This window comes from Abramis brama (assembly GCF_963993115.1).
Source record: "Abramis brama genome assembly, chromosome: 6".
Lineage (NCBI taxonomy): Eukaryota > Metazoa > Chordata > Actinopteri > Cypriniformes > Leuciscidae > Abramis > Abramis brama.
This window is the reverse complement of record NC_139968.1, coordinates 33,945,986-33,968,702: the sequence shown is the minus strand read 5'-3', so window position 1 is coordinate 33,968,702 and position 22,717 is coordinate 33,945,986. Positions and strand designations below refer to the sequence as shown.

Genomic DNA, 22,717 nt, shown 5'->3' with positions numbered 1-22,717 from the left:
GTGTAGCGTCTGGCAGAGAAGGTTATTTCTTTAAGAGCTCTTCTAATGGGGGCATAGGCCTTCCTCTTTGCCAAAATGTCACTGGTGTAGTCTTGTTCGAAGAAAATGCGATTCCCTTTGTATTGAATATTTTTCTTCTTCCAACCGATTGAAGCACACGCTCTTTGATTTGAAACTCTAGAAAGCATAGGACGATTGATCTCAGGTTTGCCCCATGAGGAGGTTTAGCAGCTAGTGAGCGATGACACCTTTGTATTCCGAGGGGGGTTTCGGGAAGAGCTAGCTCTGCTTTGATAAATCTCTCCACAAAATCCGTTATATCGTCTCCTTCGGCCTCCTCTTCTATGCCGTGGATCCGTAAATTGTTTCTACGGGAGCGTGCCTCTAAGTCTTCAAGCCATGTCTGGAGTTGTTCCTGTAGTTCAAGTGAGTGGGATAGCATCTTTCATCCATGCTAAAGGCCTCCATTTCAGTGATTCTACCCTCAGTCGCCTCCACTCTAGTCGTTACATCTTTTATGTCGGTCTCAATAGCACTCAGTTTGATGTTCATTTCTCCTCTAAAATCACCAAGCTCCCTTTTGAGTTGCCCCATTGCTTCATTGAGCTCTTTAGAGATGTCAGTGTGTAGCAACGATGCTAACCTTCATAGCGTCCATGTTATCGGCGCCTGTTAGCTTGTCAGCGCACGAGGTGCTATCCTCGCTGTCACTCGGTGATAAAACGTCCTCTTCTGAATTAACAGGAGTCTTTCCTTTGTTTCTTGGCTTCCGGCCCCCTGGCATTATCTCCAGTAACTTTTATATCATTAAAATAGCGTTAAACCTTGAGGGGGATTCAAACCCGCCGGGAGCTCTAGAATTATGCGACCGCTCGCCTCTCCGCCATTACTGGAAGCCTTGGATTATCTGAATCTTAATGAACATCATACAATATCATGATTCATATACAGGAAAATACAGCAAGATTTTAAACTACTTCTGGAAAACGAAGAACAAAAAATGTGCATCAGGTGTGTTTTGCTTTTTAATAAATGTATGGTTTGGATTGCTGTCCTCCAGTGGTTTTCCTGAACTGTATTTAATAAATACCGCTTTGCAATTAAGTCCTTCAATTGTCTCCTTCCAACCAAGCCCTGACAGACAGGAAATAAAAAAAAAAAATAGAAAAATCATTCAAACCCTTTGAAGAGGACCTTCAGCTAAACACACCTGCTCTAAATACCCGTTCTCACACACACAAGATTGTCCAAATCAAACCACATTTCTGAAGAAAACCAACCACAGCAGATCTCAGTTTGACTCAGAGCCAGAGCTTTAAAAAATTGTAATGTGTAAGTCAACTCTCTTCCAGAAGTAGCCTATGTTAAATTATAAAAATGAAATTCCACCCATTAAGAATAAAGTCTTAATAAGGGCCAGATGAACTATAACTTTATATCATGTGCAAATGCAGCGACTAGGGTTGGGAATAATAAGACATTTTCCAGTTCCGGTTCCCATTCAATACAAATTATTAAACCAACTAATAAAAAAAATAAAAAAATAGTAGTAAGGGGAAAATGCACAATCCTTTTTGTGTTTATTTCTTATACTTGTCAAATGAGTTTAACAGACTGGAAATGTCAACAAATTCAACATATTATTTAGCAATTTTAGCAAAAATATTTAATTTTTCTTAAGGAAAATAAATGCATTCTAGCTTATTGTATCTCCAGCAGTGGAGAATACCCTCTCAGAAGGGGTAAAATATGCTTGAACACACATGTAAGATCCAGACAGGTGAAACATAATATTTCGATTTGAATGATTGATTCATAAAGACATCACTTCATAGTCAGGGGGCCAAAACTGATATTAAAACTTTGTCGGACACTTTTTGGTACAAGTATACAACCTATCCAGTATTAATATTTATCCCCTAAACATGTGTTCTAGCCAGGTTGTCAGCTTAGAAAATGTTTTTTTGTCCATTTTAACACTATATTCTTAAAAGTGGTAAAAGCGGATTTTTTTCCCCAAAGTGCTTCCATTTTCTTCCATGTTACCTATTGTAATTTTGGGCAAATGTGCAATATAATCCAATTTATGTGCAAGCATGATCATTAAAAAATAATAATCAATAAATACCACAAGAGTATCACACCACAAGGGGCACTGTTGTGTCAGCGCAGCTGTGATTTGGCAGTAGATTGAGGCAGCAGATCCAGAGAAGATGATCACAGCAGGTGTCAACAGTACAGTGTGAACAAAACTTTATAAAGGAGTGAATCACACAATCACACAACAGATTAACTTGATCTATTTGTCAACACAAACATTTATCTCAAGATTCTACCATTCTACCATCAAATGTTGCCAGAAACAGGTAAGCTAAACTGTTTTCCAACTAGCTATATACTTACCAGACATACACTCACCTAAAGGATTATTAGGAACACCATACTAATACTGTGTTTGACCCCCTTTTGCCTTCAGAACTGCCTTAATTCTACGTGGCATTGATTCAACAAGGTGCTGAAAGCATTCTTTAGTAAGGGTGTCACGATTCTCCAAATCCTCGATTCGATTACATTTTCGATTCTAAAGTCACGGTTCGATTCGATTCTTTATTTAAAAAAAATAAATTGAAAGCACAAGCTATGCCATTTTAAGACTTTTATGCAATATAATAATATCTGACCTTTGTTCGCAATACCACACACTACATTGTCAAATTTAAAACGTTTATTAACAACATAATGTAACAATAACTTATATCTTCAGTCAATTGGAAACTTAAACAATATAACCTATTACCTGGCTATTATAGTCCCGGGGCTCCCTGGACTCCTCAGAGCAGTCACAGGCGAATAGCACGGCGTTTTAAATTGGGTTCCCACAGCGTTTGCAACGCAGTACGAGAGAACGTTCTCGTAAGGAAACGTAGGCTACTTGGTTACTTGCGTAACCTCGGTTCCCTTAGAGATAAGGGAACGAGTACTGCTTTGCCTTGCCGTGCTATTTCGCTCATATCAGGTACTTCGCTTCAGTCGATTTAAACCTAAAATCCTTTGGCGAGTTTTTTGTGAATTATACTCTCCAGCCACGTCCAAATTGGCGCACTCGAGGTTGGCAGGGCGCCATGCGCTCCCATTGGACCGTACGCCACTGCTAACTCGCCATAGGTTCGTGCAGTTGCCGCAGCACAGACAATCAGCTCGCTCAGACGAGATATGATGCTCTCGCTGTGCAGCTGCAATGCGTTTTAAAATAAAGGCTTCAATATTCTCGAGAAAAGGAGTTTTACCTATTACAGGCAAGCCGAGCTGCCGTGACATGGGGGCGTGGCAGCATCGACGATTCCATTTTTTGATTCGATAATCGAGATTGAGCATTAATTTCGATCGATTTCGATTTAAAATCGAAATCGTGACACCCTTATTTTTTAGAAATGTTGGCCCATATTGATAGGATAGCATCTTGCAGTTGATGGAGATTTGTGGGATGCACATCCAGGGCACGAAGCTCCCGTTCCACCACATCCCAAAGATGCTCTATTGGGTTGAGATCTGGTGACTGTGGGGGCCATTTTAGTACAGTGAACTCATTGTTCAAGAAACCAATTTGAAATGATTCGAGCTTTGTGACATGGTGCATTATCCTGCTGGAAGTAGCCATCAGAGGATGGGTACATGGTGGTCATAAAGGGATGGACATGGTCAGAAACAATGCTCAGGTAGGCCGTGGCATTTAAACGATGCCCAATTGGCACTAAGGGGCCTAAAGTGTGCCAAGAAAACATCCCCCACACCATTACACCACCACCACCAGCCTGCACAGTGGTAACAAGGCATGATGGATCCATGTTCTCATTCTGTTTACGCCAAATTCTGACTCTACCATCTGAATGTCTCAACAGAAATCGAGACTCATCAGACCAGGCAACATTTTTTCCAGTCTTCAACTGTCCAATTTTGGTGAGCTCGTGCAAATTGTAGCCTCTTTTTCCTATTTGTAGTGGAGATGAGTGGTACCCGGTGGGGTCTTCTGCTGTTGTAGCCCATCCGCCTCAAGGTTGTGCGTGTTGTGGCTTCACAAATGCTTTGCTGCATACCTCGGTTGTAACGAGTGGTAATTTCAGTCAAAGTTGCTCTTCTATCAGCTTGAATCAGTCGGCCCATTCTCCTCTGACCTCTAGCATCAACAAGGCATTTTCGCCCACAGGACTGCCGCATACTGGATGTTTTTCCCTTTTCACACCATTCTTTGTAAACCCTAGAAATGGTTGTGCGTGAAAATCCCAGTAACTGAGCAGATTGTGAAATACTCAGACCGGCCCGTCTGGCACCAACAACCATGCCATGCTCAAAATTGCTTAAATCAGCTTTCTTTCCCATTCTGACATTCAGTTTGGAGTTCAGGAGATTGTCTTGACCAGGACCACACCCCTAAATGCATTGAAGCAACTGCCATGTGATTGGTTGATTAGATAATTGCATTAATGAGAAATTGAACAGGTGTTCCTAATAATCCTTTAGGTGAGTGTACATTTCGGTAAGTTGTACTGTATCTTTCAACAGTGTTCGTGTTTATTTACTATTAGCTAGAGATTATCGGTTTACGTGCCGCTAGGGATCTGTCACGTGACTCAATTCACATTTACAAGCGCCAAAACGCATTTATTGTTTGAATTTCGTAATAAAATTGACAGAATCTGAGAGCTGAGATTTTTTTTTATATTATAAGTAACCTGCTCTGTCTAGTCTGTCGGTCTCCGTGTCCTCTTTGCTTCGCGATTTTTCTGTGCGTGACAAAATGGATGTGTGGCGTGAGAGCGTGTGAAAAGTCTCAATCGCGTGAGTCTCACGGTGAATGCATCAGTGTTGGCAGCTCTGAGCTTCTTAACATCTTTTTTTAATAGCCTATATAAAGATCATATCCCGTTTTTGTCAATTCTAGAATGGAACCAATGAATAAATTCAGTCATTTTAGGAAACAAATTTAATGTATGATTCACTGTTGTAATGGTATCATGCAAATGTCACGTGACTGATCACGATATTTCAAACCTTCCAGCCAGCAGCAAAAAAAAAAAAAAAAAATCACTTTAAGAGCTTCCAAATTGACACTGCTATGATATTATAAATATATAGTAATGAATTTAAGTAGGCATTTTCTCCACATAATGGTGTAGTTAAATCTAACATGGTTTAGTTAAATCTAACATAACAGCAGGGGTTGTGTGTGCTTCCTCCTGTACAGAGCGCCATCTAGTGTTCAAAATAAGACTTCACATCTGGAACAATAATACTAGGATTCTTTCGGAGTTTGTTTATCAGTCAAACGAGCCGACCTCGAGTCTCTGTGATCTTCTGTCTCTCTATAGCTCAGGTCTCTCCTTTAATGCAAGTTTGTGGGATTTTTTTTTCCACCTGTTTATCGTTCAGCAAGTGAAAATGGTGAGATATACACCATTTGTTTTGATAATATAGTGAGCATATACTAGCTACATACTAGAGCATCATCTAGTATCATGTAAGTATACTATAGGCCTATTAAATAAATGCTTTTAAAATTACAGTTGATTACTCGCTGGGTTTGTATTGCAGGGTAAATGTAACACACAAACAAACAGCAGAAGAACATCATTTATTCACACTTCTACTCTCAGACAAACACACACGAGTCTCATGGACGATCTTCAAAAACTTTATAAACCACATCCTGATTCATACACTGCATTCATACAACTAAGAGACCATTGCACATTTTACAAAACCTTAAACCCCTGATGAAGATCACCACTGGAAATGAATTCCATTACTTTAATTAAAAACATTGCATTGATTTACACACAATATTTAAAGTTTTACTGTCCTGGGATTATTATAATAATATCAACGTCTTTGGTTTTGCATGCTGGATAAATCAAACATGTGGTAAGTCATTCACCAACGTGAGTTTCTACTAAATAAACCTCTAGAAAATGTCTTTAGTTAGATCATAAACAACAGCAAAAAAATAATTAAAATAAATACTATACTGTATGTGTAAAATAACTGTTTGCATATAAGGGGAGCTGTTGACATATTCTCACCTGTAATAAAACACCTCAGTGGAAGCCGAGTACAAGAATGTAAAAATGTGTGTATTTCTACTTGCGTAATATAAAAGTATCAATTTCTAAAACAAAAAAAAAATAATAACTTTAACAAGCTAAACTATTGAATGGCAGTGTTATATGATCATGGTGTATTTATTGCTTTTCTCCCTCAGTTTCTCAGCATGCTCAACATGTTTGTGTAATTAAAAGCATGACAGGAAGAAGCTCTTCAAAAAAAGTTTTTCTCACCTACAAGATGTTTGTCCACCAACAGATCAAACCACATTTCTGAAGAAAAACAGACCGCATCAAGTTTCTGTTTGACTCCAAACCTCACTAAAACTGTGAGATCAGACTCGCTTTTAAATCTCCACATTTTCCCTTATATATATATATATATATATAAAACTGAATAAATAAACAACAATTTTAAAATCACTAGAGTTAGTCTTTATTTTACCATGAAAAGTAATTCATCCAATATTCAGACAATATTCTTCTATTTTTACATATTTAACACAGTCAGGCAAGTAATTGTGTGCAATTTGAATGCAACATTTTAAATCTATAAAACCAATTATTAAACTAAAGTTGGAATAACTCAGTTTCAATAGACTTTAGAAAGACGAGGAGCTGCTCATAATGAGTAACAGTAAATAACAACAATGAGATTCACTCACAGTAACTACATCATTCATTCCTGCCGCAGTGCATGCTGGGAACTCGACTAGCAGCAAGGATTTTTTTAAATAATGTTCATCATTTGTGCGTGAGATGTGTTCACGCACAAACTCTGTCAAGTCATAATATAGATATAGATACACAATATAGATTGTTTCAAAGCAGCTTTACTGTGTATGTGTGAGTGAGTGTGTGTGTGTGTGTGTGTGTGTGAGCATTACGAGGGTCAGACTCTGTCGAGGGAGGTCTTGCTCGCATTACTTCTGTTGTGTTTGTTTAGATCAGTTGTGCTAGTGTTATTACATCAGAAAATGTTTCACATGTTTGTTTTGTTCTGTTTGTGTTTCTGCCGTCTGATCGGTAAGTTATCATTTCTGTAATTTAGTCACATATCAGAGTAATAAACGGTTCAAATTAGATTATTTTCATCTTCTGTGATAGAAATCTCTTGATGTTTTAGGTATTTTACTTTCAATGATTACAAATCCTCCCATGAAATAATACAAAAAATAATGATTTAAAAGTTTATATTTCTGCTGTAGTCATACACAACTACAAAAGTCAAACAATTAAAAATGTGTTGAATATGTTCAGCATATTTAAACTTGTACTTTCAAGCTGTAATAAATTGATCACATAAATTTAAATGTTACACACACACACACACACACACACATATATATGTATATAATTTTTTTCATTATATAAATTTTGTTCTACAGCAGATCATTTAAAAAACACATTAAAGATAAAATTACTGATTCACTCATGTCTGTTTGTTCGTAGTGTGACTTTTTATTTAGTTTGTAGTCTCTGCTGATGTTAAAGGTTACAAACTGATCTCAGACTTTCTAAACCAACATGAGCATTAATCTGAAAACCTGTTCATGTTCATCAGGAGTGTTTGCTGCCGAAACAAATGAAATACAGTCAGTGTCAGTGATGGAGGGAGATTCTGTCACGCTAAACACTGATGATACTAAAATACATGAAGACTACAACAACATAGCATGGAAATATGGAGCTGAAAAGTATTTTATAGCTGAAATTAGTAGAAAATATGGGTGTCATGTACTTGTCTCTCGTTTTGTGTACAAGCACATGGCTGGTTGTTTTGGGCTATGTGTTGTGTCCTTACCTTGTTTCCTTGTCAGTTAATGTTTTATTAGTATCACCTGTGACTTTTGATTATGTGTCCTTACCACACCCCTTGGTCCCTCGTTAGTATTGATGTTCATCATTGTCACCTGTACTCTTGTGATTATGTGTCCTATGTAAGATCCCTGTGTTTGTTTCTCAGGGCTTGTTCGTCTTGTTATCATCTGGTTCTGTGAGCTTTGTAATCTGTCTGTGAGTTCCAGTTCATATTTATTGTCAAGTCTAGTTATTGTCAGAGTTCCTGTTTGTCATCGTCAAGTTTCTAGTTCTGTTTATTTATGTTTGTTTGCCCCATTGTGGGTCCTTGTTTTCCGTTTGTAAATAAACCGTGTTTTATGAAAGTACTGTCTGCACTTGGGTTCTTATCAGCAAAACGTGACAGAACGAACAAGCCAATTTTTTGAACCCAGCAGACAGTATGTCTCTTTCCGCCGGACGCCAGTTAGATGACCATGAACGATGGTGGCAGTCGACTACTGAGGATATGAGGAGGGGCAAGATTCCGTTTCCTCCCCAGGGAGAGAAGTCCCTGGAGAGATATGCCCAGGGCCTAGAAGAGAGGAGCAATTTCACGCCGGAGATCCTCCTTAACTCGTACTTCATCGCGGGGCTCAATGTACCTCCTCCACTGACTGAACGGGAGGGGCTGATCCGACGCCCGTTCCGTGAAGTGGTGGACCATGTGTGTCGAATGGAGCGGCAGGACCCCAGGAGGACATTGCCATCATCCGTATTGCCAGTGATCCCGGAGAGTCGCGTCTTAGCCATGGCAACGCTTGGCGACCATGTTCTCTCCACTTCGACGCCTGCGACGGGTCCTCCAGCTTTAGCAACGGCCACTGCAGGGATCACGGTACCGATCATAGGGCCGGCTATGGCTCCTGCCTCACGGTCAAGGAGGAGAAAGAAGAGAACTTCAGGTCCGCCGTCTCAGTCCCTTTCCGGCTCTGTGCCGATTCTCCAGGCCGCTGCTGTCAGTCCTGACCTTGCTGAGGTACATGGGAGAGTGACCAAGTCCAGCCCTGTCCCAGCTAAGCAGTCTAGGACTGTCCATGCTGAGTCGTCTGTTGTACCCCCTGTCCCAGTTCCGTTGCGGGCTGCAACGCCCCCAGTTTTGGGTTCTGTTTCGTCTCCTCTGCTAACTGCAGCAACATCTGTTTTGTCCCCTGTTGTTTCCCCGATTACCCCTGTTTCTGTTTTACCCCGACCTGTCCCTCCCAAGACTGTACCTCATGTGTCTCCACCCAGAATTGCCCGGTTTCCGTATCCTCAATCCGCGCCCACGTCCAGTGAGTCTAAGACTTTTGTTCCACCTATCCACACTGGACTTCCACCTACGAACTCTTTTGTTCCCCCACCCCCCCTCCCTCATGTGTTATTTTTATTGTGTCATCCTGATCCTACTGTTATGTTTTCTTGTTTGCCATTGTTGATGGTCGTTATGTTTTGTTGGTTTATGTCTAGTTTACAGTCTGTTATGTCCCATGTGGAGCGTCTGGTAGCCGCTCCGTAAGGAGGAGGTTATGTCATGTACTTGTCTCTCGTTTTGTGTACAAGCACATGGCTGGTTGTTTTGGGCTATGTGTTGTGTCCTTACCTTGTTTCCTTGTCAGTTAATGTTTTATTAGTATCACCTGTGACTTTTGATTATGTGTCCTTACCACACCCCTTGGTCCCTCGTTAGTATTGATGTTCATCATTGTCACCTGTACTCTTGTGATTATGTGTCCTATGTAAGATCCCTGTGTTTGTTTCTCAGGGCTTGTTCGTCTTGTTATCATCTGGTTCTGTGAGCTTTGTAATCTGTCTGTGAGTTCCAGTTCATATTTATTGTCAAGTCTAGTTATTGTCAGAGTTCCTGTTTGTCATCGTCAAGTTTCTAGTTCTGTTTATTTATGTTTGTTTGCCCCATTGTGGGTCCTTGTTTTCCGTTTGTAAATAAACCGTGTTTTATGAAAGTACTGTCTGCACTTGGGTTCTTATCAGCAAAACGTGACAATGGGATCTTAACATATAATGGCACTGATGGGAGATTCAGAGACAGACTGAAGCTGGACGATCAAACTGGATCTCTGACCATCACAAACATCACAACTGAACATGCTGGAGTTTATCAAGTAGAGATAATTGGAGTGAACCTGACATCAAGAACATTCAGTGTTTCTGTCTATGGTGAGTCGAGATGTAATTCCTCTTGTGCTTCTTGTTTTATTAGATATTTAAATATTAAAATTGTTTAATTATGTAATAGTTTGAGTTGACAGACACAATCACTGCTCATCAACACAATGAACTAAAATTAACACTGATTTATCCATATTTCTGTTTATTTTTTACGGAATTTCTCAGCTCGTCTGCCTGTTCCTGTCATCAGCAGTAACTCTTCACAATGTTCTTCATCATCATCATCATCATCATCAAATTGTTCATTGGTGTGTTCATCAGTGTTGAATGTGTGTGATGCGACTCTCTCCTGGTACGCAGGAATCAGTGTATTGTCCAGCATCAGTGTGTGTGATCTCAGCATCAGTCTCTCTCTACCTCTGGAGGTGGAATATCAGGATAAAAACACCTACAGCTGTGTGCTGAACAATCCCATCAGCAACCAGACCACACATCTGGACATCAACACACTCTGTCACACATGTGCAGGTACCACAGCACTGATGATATATGTGTGTATTTACTGACCTGATCTCTGTCTTCTGTTGGAGATCACACTGATGCATTCACTCACATTAATGACTGTCTCTCTTTTCCTCTCCTTCAGTTCCTCTAGTCTCAGTGTCTCTGATAGTGTTGATCTCTGCTGGATCTCTGATGATTGTTGCTGGATTTTGGATCTTCTGGATCTGCAGGAAATGTAGAAAAATTGACAAAGAAGGCAAGTGTTACATACAAGTATTAAAATAAATAACAATCCCCATAAATTTGTAGTTAACACCTTCTTAATCACTTATATGAAAAGAAACCAAAAATAAATGATAGTTATTGTGTTTACCAATTTCTGTAAATTTCTCTCATATCAGAATATTTGCATACAATAAATTTGAGCAGCATACTTATTTCACACACACACACACACACACACACACACGCACGCACGCACACACGCACGCACGCACGCACGCACGCACGCACGCACGCACGCACACACACACACACACACAGGTCTAGTTAGTATTATTTTTTGTTGTTTTAATGCTTCTATTATAATTGAAACAGTTGAGACTCATGCAGAAGAGATCACTTATGCTGAACCAGCGTTCTACAAAAGAAACGCACATAAAAAGGTAAGATCGTTTATTCTTGTCGTGTGTCTCTATCATTTCAGCATTGAGTCAGATGTAGATCAGTGTGAGATTGTGTTTTTGTCTGATCAGTCACACACCAGCAGAATATTAGACAGTATAAAAGATCAGGACGCATGTGTGTTGTGTTGAGACACAACACAAGATTAACAAGATTAATATTTTGTAAATCAAGAACTTGCTTTGTTCATACAATTGAGGTTAAACAACTGGAGTCACATGGATTACTTTTATAATGCCTTTACTATTTATTTTTTATTCAGAAAAAAACTATATATCGCAACTTCTTAATCAGAAGAAACCTAACATTTATTATTATTATTATTATTATTATATCTTGTGTTGTGTTTTTTACAGAAAGTAAAAGAGGAGGATCATGTGGTGTATGCACCTCTCTCATCGAGATGATGAACAAACTTCAGTCTTTAGTACAAGACCCAACTGTGTGACCTGGGACAGATTTAAACTATAATAATTTAAGATGGATTCATGAAGTTGCCTCCTAAAAACGTCAAACAAACTTGCCCTGTATTACAAGGACTTTTAACAAACTATCTAAACCGTATGGCACATTGAGGAATTTTATGTTTTTAATTTGAGTCTTAAAGAGACTATGTGTGTAAATCTCATGAAAAAAAGTAAAATGTAGATGCAAAATACTCATCAATAGAAGTGGAGACTCTGCTGTGGTCTAGTTTGTTACCTCTGTACACAAATGTTGCTTGATCTGTTGTGCCGGAGCTGTGTGTGTTTGATGTCAGAGAGTGTGTGTGCTGTCAGTTGTGTGTCTGAGGTGTTAATAGCGTGTGGTTGAAGGGCTTTTTCCATTCCAGCTAACATGAAACCATGACTATTTTAAAACCTGCTTTACAAAATACTGAACTCATCAATGCTGGTATTTGACAAAAAAGTCTAAAATAAAACAAAGAAATGACTGTGTAATGTGAACATTTCATATTCTTTGTGTGCAAATGCATTATGATCTTTTATACTCATGCAGTGATCGTGCAGTCAAGCAGTGCTGGCTTCAGTAGTCATTTCCAGCTCTAGCAACACTTCCTTTTAAGAAAAACTATTCGTGATAAACCCACTGATACCTTGATAGGTCATATCCTGTTAGCCTTTTCCAACGGGGCTAGTTTTCTAAACAACATTTGAGTTACAATTCTTATCACTTAATGTCTGTGATTCCATACACTGATTTGGACAGGATTAACATCTTCATGTTTATTACAGAAGAGCGAGTGTGTTTTTTTCTAGAAGTTGGTGCTACAGAAGGTCATGTGCTATGTTAGCGTGCATCACGATATGTCTTTTAATTGTATTATTTGGAAATAAAAATGGTAGCTCAGGTATAGGTCAAAAAACACATGAGGAGAAGCGTTAAGATAATACAATATTGGCAATCAGAGGCTGCATCCGAAATCACATACTCTCTATAGGTACTTATTTTGAATGCTAAAAAAGTACATTAAATATAGTTTGAATGTGTAGGCCTATAGTATGAATAGAATCTTGGACGCATACATTTGTCATGTAGTTATTATCATGTGATCTACCAGCGTCAGTTATGCCATTCATAAATCCTCCCCCATGGCCTCATGGGATAGTAAAGTGTCCATCGTGCTCACTTCAGAATCTCACTGGAAGTAGAAGGTCATCCGTGTACTTTTTGCTACTGTTTTATAAATTACTAGTGTGAATTCAGATAGACAGTCACATTCAACGTCACGTCACATCCCAACTTTGCCTTCTTTGGGATCTCAATACGTAAGTGAAGATCCTAGGTGACTTCTCCGTTCCCTCCTTCAGGGAACGAGGGTTACATGTGTAACCAAGGCTTTTTTCGTCTACATATAGTAGGGAAGAATTTGATTTCGGATGCAGCCACAGACATTCACATTCGGGCCTGATTAAAATTCTCAGAGGATCGTTGAGTTCGCCAAAAAAAGTAGGTAATTTTCCCTGGAATTTTTACTTCGGTTTTTTATTTATGTTGTGCGAGAAAAACATGACTTGGCAGATTCGGACGGGATTAAAATCGCAAAGTACGTCTGTGAAACATGAATTTATCTAATGCCCCCCTGGAAATCTAGTCCCGTCTGAATAGGGCCTATTAAAGCATTTGACCACTAGAGAGATGAGTCATATTCCCACAGAATAAATGTGGTGTTTGCTTGGTCAAGTATCACTACTATTGTATTACTCATTTCTGACATAAAATAATTAAATATTCTTTTCCATATCAAAACAAAAATTAATAAACACAGGTGCTGTCCAGGTTCCAAAATGACAGAAAAGTGCCATTAAAGGGATAGTTCACTTTGAAATAAAATTTTGGTATGTTTTAGCTTACCTCAAGGGCATCCAAGACGTAGGTGTCTTTGTTTCCGCAGTAGTTTAAATTTTGATATTTTTAGGTCAAACCGTTCTTGTCTGTCAGTCATATAATGCAGGTCTATGGTCACCACCTCAAAGAGCATGCACAGAGAAGTCCAAATTAAACAATTCCCCATCGTAAGTACACATTGATGGCCTAAGACACGAAACGAGCGGTTTGTGTGAGAAAACGAACAGTATATCGTTTTTACCTCTTGTACACACGAGAGATCACTTCCGGCGCTTGCGCAGACTAAGGCAGAACGTGCGCGCACGTCACACACCAGGAAGCGCGCGAGCCCTCAGATCACTTGATGCGGTTGTGTACAAGAGGTAAAAACTATATAAATACTGTTCGTTTTCTCACACAAACCGCTCGTTTCGTGTCTTCTCTGTGCATGCTCTTTGAGGTGGTGACCATAGACCTGCATTATATGACTGACAGACAAGAACGGTTTGACCTAAAAATATCAAAATTTAAACTACTGCGGATCTTGGATGCCCTTGAGGTAAGCTAAAACATACCAAAATTTAATTTCAAAGTGAACTATCCCTTTAAGGTATCATAAGGATTTGTGTGAAAATCTTAAAAATCCATATGATAGTGACTAAACAGTTACTGCCTTTAAATAAAGCAACATGCAGCATAACATCAATGTTTTCTGGCTCCTCCTGGACTGAAACACAGGCTCTGCTCTTCAGCACAATGGTAATCTCACAAAACTCAGACAATAGAAACTCTTTAAATCCCAACATATCAGTAGAGGAGGATTAAAAAACTCCACAAACAGCATTACCAGACACAAACTTTGCTTATTACTAACCTTATTACTTCTGTCAGACATCTACAGAAGGTCTTATTGAGAATAATCAGAGGTTTAGATGTTGGTGTTTTATTGGAATAATAGTTAGCTTTACTTCACCATTATGGTGATCAGTGTTACATAATCCAAGTATCTCAGATAACCTGCTCTCTGAAATACTCCCCTAATCTGTAGTGATAAAGACAGACAATACTTCGGTCATCACTTTTGTGATACTGATTTGATTTTAAGTGATCAATGGCGCCATCTCTTGGTTCTTTTAGAAACAGCAGTTAAAAACACCATCAGCATGTGGAAACACTCAACAGGAAACATCATTGTCCAATGGAGAACTGGCTTATATTTGATGCATTTTTCCTTTGTCAATAAGAGGTCTTATAGTTATACCAAATGGCTGTAAAAATCAATGGATAAAAAATTCCATTGTGCCAGGGTGGTAAAAAAAAAAGGAGTCCATTGCAGGAATAACAGTGATTTATTGAATTTCAAAGGCACACAAAAATGGAAACAGAGGGAGAAATAGTGAGGCCACAATCCGGAGAGGAATCAGGAAGAGAGGAAGAGGGTGTGACACATCAGCCCAACAAGAGGCATCAGAGAAAGGAAAAGCAAAGCAGATACAAAAAAAACATTGGAGAGATGAGTACAGTACAGTGCAAGGACAATGAGATAGGCAAGCTCACAGATGAACACCAGGGGACGTAGAGTGGCAATTGCATGGAGAGAGAGAGAGAGAGAGAGAGAGAGAGAGAGAGAGAGAGAGAGAGAGAGAGAGAGAGAGAGAGAGAGAGAGAGAGACCTGGCAGTGGTAGTTGTAATGTTGCAGGGTAGGGAGGAGATTTGAAGAAGAGATGGATGGGTAAAACAAAAAGGAAAGGGGATCCAGGGGAAAACAAACAAAAACTAAACTAATTAGGCAAGAACACATGATTTGTGTGGTGGTTAACAATGCTACTGCGCTCCCTGACACCTTTTTTTTTTTGCACAGTGGGTAGATTTCATACAGTCCCTGAGTTTGCCAACAGCTTTCATTATATGGATACAGTATTCAATTATTTTACAATAAAGTAATGAAACTTTATGCATATAAAGGATACAGTTGACAAAATTTCACCTGTACAACCTTTAGAATATGAATGTCACGGAGAGTGATGAAGCAGACAAGTGAGTATAATGTAACTAAAGTTTATTATGAACAGAAGCACGGAAACCAGCAGATGTAAATGTTGAGTTGAACACAATGAAGATAGTTGAATGGAACTTAGCTGATGAATAACAGTATTGTCCTTCACAGGTATAGAACGGAACGAGGCTGACGTGGATGAGAGTCACTGACGATGATAGCAGGTTCGTGGAACGGGATCGGAAGACGAGGATGGCAGGTAAGTGGAACAGGTAAGGATCGAGGTAGAGTCTGTGTGTCCATGGAAAGATGAGATCAGACAATGAAGAGTGGTGCAAGTGAATGTATATAGTGAAAAGGTGATGAGGTACAGGTGTGGTGATTATTAATCAGGGGAGAGTGAACGAGTGGGTGGAGTCTGTAGATCTGGTGGAGCCATGACAGTACCCCCTTCTCCATGGGCGGCTCCTGACGACTGGGTGGAAAGATGATGACGACGGCGACGAGGTCTACCACGACCCCTGGGATTTGGGTAAGGATTGCTGGATCGAGGATATCGTCACGAGCAACCCAAGATTGTTCTTCTGGTCCGAAGTCCTCCCAGTCGACTAGGTAGTCTAATCTGGCACCTCGTCGTCGTGAGTCCAGAATGTCTTGAACCCGGTAGATAGGCTTGTCTTCGGCAAGGTTGGGAGGAGGAGGTACGTCGGCATCACCAGAATCTGTGGGTTGGGGAGAGACAGGTTCAGTGTGAGGTTTCAGGAGTGACACATGGAAGGAAGGCGAGATTCTAAAGTGAGGGGGTAAGTTGAGTCTATAGGTAACTTCATTGATCTGCCTCTGGACGGTGAACGGCCCAATATATCGAGGACTCAGCTTACGGCAGGGCAGGCGAAGACGGATGTCCCATGTAGACAGCCATACTTTCTGTCCTGGTTGATACAGTGGAGTGGAGGTGCGACGACGATCAGCTTGAGTTTTGTGTCTCCACACTGCCCGTTGGAGATGCACGTGAGCTGAGTCCCATACCCTCTCGCTCTGCTCAAACCAGTGGTTGACAGCTGGAACCTCCGAAGGCTCACCCGACCAAGGAAACAGCGGAGGTTGGTAACCAAATATACACTGGAACAGGGTGAGCCCCGTGGTGGACTGGCGAAGAGAGTTTTGTGCATATTCTGCCCAGGGGAGGTATTGGCTCCAGCTGTCCTGGTTCTGGTGGCAGTAAGACCTCAGGTATCTCCCAATTTCTTGGATCTTGCGTTCAGTCTGGCCGTTGGTTTGTGGGTGGTAGCCAGAGGAAAGACTTACAGAGACTAAAGAGATAAACTGAGGACCCCGGTCTGACACGATATCTTCGGGGATACCGAAATTTCAGAACACTTGCTGGAACAGAGATACAGCGGCTTCAAATGCTGTGGGTAGACCGGGCATAGGTATCAACTTGCAGGAAACGATCCACAACGACGAAGATACAGGTGTAATTCTTCGACTTCGGCAGATCATTCATAAAATCGATACCGATGTGAGACCAGGGTCGACGAGGAATCGGTAGAGGAACCAGTTTACCCTCCGGAAGTCTTTTCGGGGTGTTGGTAACAGCGCAGACTGAGCAACCCTTGACGTATCGGGAGACATCCTGAGGCATGGAGGGCCACCAGTAGCGTTGACGTAGGAGCGAGAGGGTACGCCTACTACCTGGGTGTCCAGAGCCCGGAGATGTGTGGGCTGAGTCCAGAAGGGCCAAACGCAGAGGAGGTGGAATGTAAATGAGCCCTCCTGGACCTCTCGGCAGAGCAGGGTTGGAACGGTTTTCTTGAGAGATCTGTTCATCGATATCCCAAGTGATGGGACTGACGAACATGGCTGGAGGGAGAATCAGTTCTGGAAGGGTTTCGTCTGGAGTTTGGTGAAGACGGGAAAGGGCATCGACTTTGCAGTTCTTGATTCCAGGGCAGTAGGTTTTCCCGATGTCGTAGTTCTGCTCTGCCGAGGACAGCTTTCTAGAGTAGAAGGCACATGGTTGGAGTTTAGGAGGGTCACCCTGCCGCTGAGAAAGAACCGCTCCAACCCCGGTAGAAGAGGCATATACTTTGACGATGAAGGGAAGGTCAGGATTGGGATGGACCAGGATCGGAGCGGTCTGGAAGGTGTCCTTCAGCCGTTGAAAGGATTCTGAGGCTTCGGGGGTGAAGGACAGAGACTTGGGCCGGCCTTTGAGGGAGAAAGTCATAGGTGAACTGATGAGACTGTAGTTGTGGATGAATCTGCGGTAGAAATTGGCGAATCTTAGGAGACGTTGAAGTTTCTTGACAATTGTGGGTTGTGGCCAGTTCCGGATGGTGTCCACCTTCCTCTGGTCCATCTGTATGCCGTGTTGATCTGACGTACCCAAGGAAGTGGACTGAGGTGGTGTGGAACTCGCACTTTTCAAGTTTGAGATAGAGCTGGTGGTTTCAAAGTTTTTCTAGGACCTGCGTAACGTGATGATGATGTTCTGAGAGGTTCCGGGAGTATATGAGGATGTCATCGATGTAAACCACTACGAACCGATTCTCTGAATACCTCGTTCATGTATCCGTGGAACACGGCTGGAGAGTTGGACAGGCCGTACGGTATAACCCGGTACTTGTAGTGACCTGTGGGTGTGATGAAGGCTGTTTTCCATTCATCACCTCTACGAATACGGATGAGATTGTAAGCGCTACACAGGTCCAACTTTGAGAAGATACAGGCTCCTTTCAGTTGTTCCAGAGCAGCAGGGACCAGAGGAAGGGGATAGCTGAACTTGACGGTCTGTGGGTTGAGGTGGCGGCAGTCGATGCACGGCCTTAAGCCCCCGTCCTTCTTGGTGACAAGAAGAAGCTGGAAGCGGTAGGGGACGTAGATGGACGAATAAACTGTTGTTGAAGAGCTTCCTTGACATACTCCTCCATGGCCTTCTGCTCAGGGATGGACAAGGGATATACCCTACCTTTAGGTAAGGTGGTTCCAGGTAGCAGGTCGATAGCACAGTCCCATGGTCGATGAGGTGGTAATTTGGTAGCCAATTGGGTAACACTTTATTTTACAGTGTCCTTGTTACATATGTTACATGTACTTACCATAGTAATAACAGTAAATTATGCATAATTACATGCAACTAACCCTCAACCAAATCTTGATCCTACCCTAACCCTATAGTAAGTGCATGTAGTTGCTTAAAGGAGAACTCCGGTCAATTTTAACATTGAGCTCATTTTTTTGTACATTTGGAGTGCTGTCAATACAGAGAACAACGACAAAAATCGGTGTTGCCTACACCGAGTTATTCTATTTTTAAAATTTGCACCCTGTTGACTTCAATGGGGCAAGTTTTAAACCTGCTTTTAGCCTCTTAACATCCTTGATGTGTCATTACAAGTGCACAGAAAATGTGAGTGATTCCTTCAGAGTGAACACGAGTTAATCTGACTGCAGTAGATGTGAAAGATATGTATAAAAATGATGTTATTTAAGCTGAAGTCCACAGTAGTCGTTTGCCGAGTTCACGCGCGTGATAAACCTATGCGCGTGAACTCGACAATCGACTACTTTGGACTTCAACCGAAAACAGGATGTAAACACAGGTATTTGCGCTGGCTTAAATAACATCATTTTTATACATATCTTTCACATCTACTGCAGTCAGATTAACTCGTGTTCACTCTGAAGGAATCACTCACATTTTCTGTGCACTTGTAATGACACATCAAGGATGTTAAGAGGCTAAAAGCAGGTTTAAAACTTGCCCCATTGAAGTCAACAGGGTGCAAATTTTAAAAATAGAATAACTCGGTGTAGGCAACACCGATTTTTGTCGTTGTTCTCTGTATTGACAGCACTCCAAATGTACAAAAAAATGAGCTCAATGTTAAAATTGACCGGAGTTCTCCTTTAATATTACTGAGTACTTAAATATGTAATTACACTGTAATAATGACACCTTAAAATAAAGTGTAACCGCCAATTGTTTACTGAAGACATCCTGGAACGCCCGGTATTCTGACGGAATTTCAACCTTGTGAGTGATGTCTGAACTTTCCACAGAGGTGCAGTGGATGGTGAGGCTCTGATGATTCAGGTTAGATGAAGATGAAGAGTTGCCAGGATTTCTTTGAACAGAAGATAGACAGGATACGAAACACTCATCTCTCCATTGGAGTATCTCACCGGATCTCCAGTCGATGTGTGGTTGGTGTTAAATCATCCATGGGCGTCCCAGGATGAGATCTGCCAAGGATTCCTCCAGCACCATAAAGGTAATGTCTTCTGTGTGTAAACATCCAATGCGGAGCATCAGGGTAGGTAAGAAGTAACGAATGCGACCCCTTCCCAGCGGCTTTCCTTGAATGGTGTGGATGCGAAGATCTTGGGAACATCGTTTCTTGGGTGCATTTAGTTTCTGAAGGAGTTGGGTGGAGATGAAGTTCCCTGCTGTACCGGAGTCGATGAGGGCTTGCGCTGAGACACATATATCAGAGGTTAGAACATAAACTGTGGTACGAGATAGGGTTTCTACTCTTGGAGGAAGTTTAATTGTACTCACCGCCGGGCACTGGGGTCACACAGGACAGACGTTGATAACATGACCTTCTTTACCACAGTACAGGCATAAATTATGTTGGATTCTGCGTTGACACTCCACTTGGGTCAGGTGATAACTGTCGATTTGCATGGGTTCTGGTGCTGGAGGAATGACAGATGGTGTCGTGGGCGGAGGACATGCAGCGGAGGAAGAACTGACGCAGGTGGTTAGGCGTTGAGAGACGCGGATGGTCTTCTGTATGAAATTCTCCAATCCCATCGACCACCAAACGCACCAAAGCCATTTACAACAAGAGGACAGTAAGGGGTCTTCACTTACAAACTAAACGCACTCTCTCTCTCTCACACACACACACACACACACTAAATGCCCATTCTCTCATGCACTTGATGTTTCCCCACCCAATTGTCAAACCACATTTCTAAAAATAAAAAATAAAATAACAAATCCTACATCAGGTTTCAGTTTGACTCAGAAGATTAACTCTAGTAAACTGGTTCTGTAAGATCATGGTTTTTACTTTGTACTTTTTCCATAAACTAAAAATTGAGAACTGAATATTTACACTCAATCTTTTGAAATCAGTGGAGTTATGCTCCATTTTACCATGAAATGTAGTTTATCCAAAATGTTGACAATATTCTTCAACTTTTAGCTATTTAACACAGCCAGGCAACTAGCTTTTAACAACTATCAATGTTAAATGATAAAAAGAAAGTGTTGTCCGCCATTAAGATAGTCTTACTAAGAGGCAGAAGAACATTCTTATATTGCATAACTATAACATGCGCATGAGTGTGTGCATTATGGGTCAGACTCTGTTGGGGGAGGATTCACATGGTGGAGCCTGATCAGTAAGTTATACATATATTTGTGTTATTGAACTGCTGCGGTTCAAATTAGATTGTTTCCATGTTCAAATCTCTCTTTTTTAGAAATCTTCATTTCAATGATTACAAATGCAAGGTTTCCCCAAGCAATTTCTAAAACATGATTTAAATAATTTTTAAATACTTCTACAGTAATTATAACAATTACAAACGTCGTGGACATTCAGAAATACAAATGTTTTGAATATATATCCTGCATATTTAAACGTGTACTTTGTTTCTGTTGCTGTTCTTCTCTGTGCAAACCTCATGTTCATCAGGTGTGTTTGGTGATTCAGTGTCAGTGATGGAGGGAGATTCTGTTACTCTAAACACCGATCTTACTGAAATACATCTAGACAACGAGATACTGTGGAGCTTTAGAGAAAATTTTATTATAGTTGAAATCACTAGAATCTTCTCAGCAAATAATGACCCTGATGGGAGATTCAGAGACAGACTGAAGGTGGATCATCAAACTGGATCTCTGACCATCACAAACACCACAACTGAACATACTGGAGTTTATCAACTGCAGATCAACAGTGTGAGAAAGAGTTTCAGTCTCACTGTCTATTGTGAGTTTAATGTTTGTTTCACCTGTTTTTAGCTTTAAAATATCTTAATTATAAAAATGACTATATTTCAATTAAGCATATATTGCTCAGTGATATTTCTCCATATGTGTTAATAATAACCTTTTAAAAATATATGCAGAAGAATGAAGATCATATGAGACACTCACTGACCGACTGACATTTCAGTAAACACTTTCTGAACTATTCAAATGTATCTCTTTTCCAGCTCGTCATTAGTAGAAACTGTTCTTCTTCGTCATCATCATCATCATCATCATCAAACTGTTCACTGCTGTGTTCATCAGTGTTGAATGTGAGTGATGCGACTCTCTCCTGGTACAAAGGAATCAGTGTATTGTCCAGCATCAGTGTGTGTGATCTCAGCATCAGTCTCTCTCTACCTCTGGAGGTGGAATATCAGGATAAAAACACCTACAGCTGTGTGCTGAACAATCCCATCAGCAACCAGACCACACATCTGGACATCAACACACTCTGTCACACATGTGCAGGTACCACAGCACTGATGATGATATTAGTTGATGTCAGCGCTGATATTTATTCACTGCCATTTATTCACTGAACTAAATTGTTGATTTTAGGAGAATTAAGGAGCTTCTTTCATCATGTACTTGTGTCTTTCTGAAGAGTTTTTACTGTATTTTTCTTTTAATGGAGCAGAAAACAAGATCTTTTTGAGTTCATGACAGAGACTAAAATCTCAATTCAATTCATTGTAGCGCTTTTCTTTTTTTTTTTTTTTTCAGAAGTCCATGCCCCCTGTTGTGATTCTGTTGAAGCTGTGCTGCGATTGGTCGTCACTGCACTGATGGGCGTGGCTTCTGCGGCTGCTGCTGTTCTTCTGGTCAATGACGTCAGAGCTGCAAGAGGTTAAACAGAGAAAACAGAAGAGATGTCAGAAATATTGTGGCAAATAGGCCTATTTCCGGTTTAAACTAAGCATGGTCTAATTGTTTAATGAATGAAATGCTTTAGCCTACTCTGAGCTTGATTGTAAAGGGTTCCTTACTCAAATCTGGTGTGTTGGGCCATTGGGCCAGTATACTTGAATATTTCATTTTATTCTTTAATGTCATCCATTTTACATTTCTTTCTTAACTGCAGTGTTTTTATTTTTTCTTAAATT

At 40.7% G+C, this 22,717-nt stretch overlaps 1 protein-coding gene across 1 annotated transcript; it reads left to right on the top strand.

The window, feature by feature from the left end:
- Positions 1–9,817: 9,817 nt before the first annotated feature.
- On the top strand, positions 9,818–12,171 carry LOC311085508 (uncharacterized protein; the record flags this gene model as incomplete). Its single annotated transcript, XM_084118007.1, has 5 exons — positions 9,818–10,094; positions 10,272–10,574; positions 10,693–10,806; positions 11,148–11,215; positions 11,591–12,171. 5 exons carry the CDS (start codon positions 9,818–9,820, stop codon positions 11,639–11,641), a joined length of 813 nt encoding a protein of 270 aa, XP_083974133.1. The 3' UTR covers positions 11,642–12,171.
- Between the last annotated feature and the right edge of the window lie 10,546 nt (positions 12,172–22,717).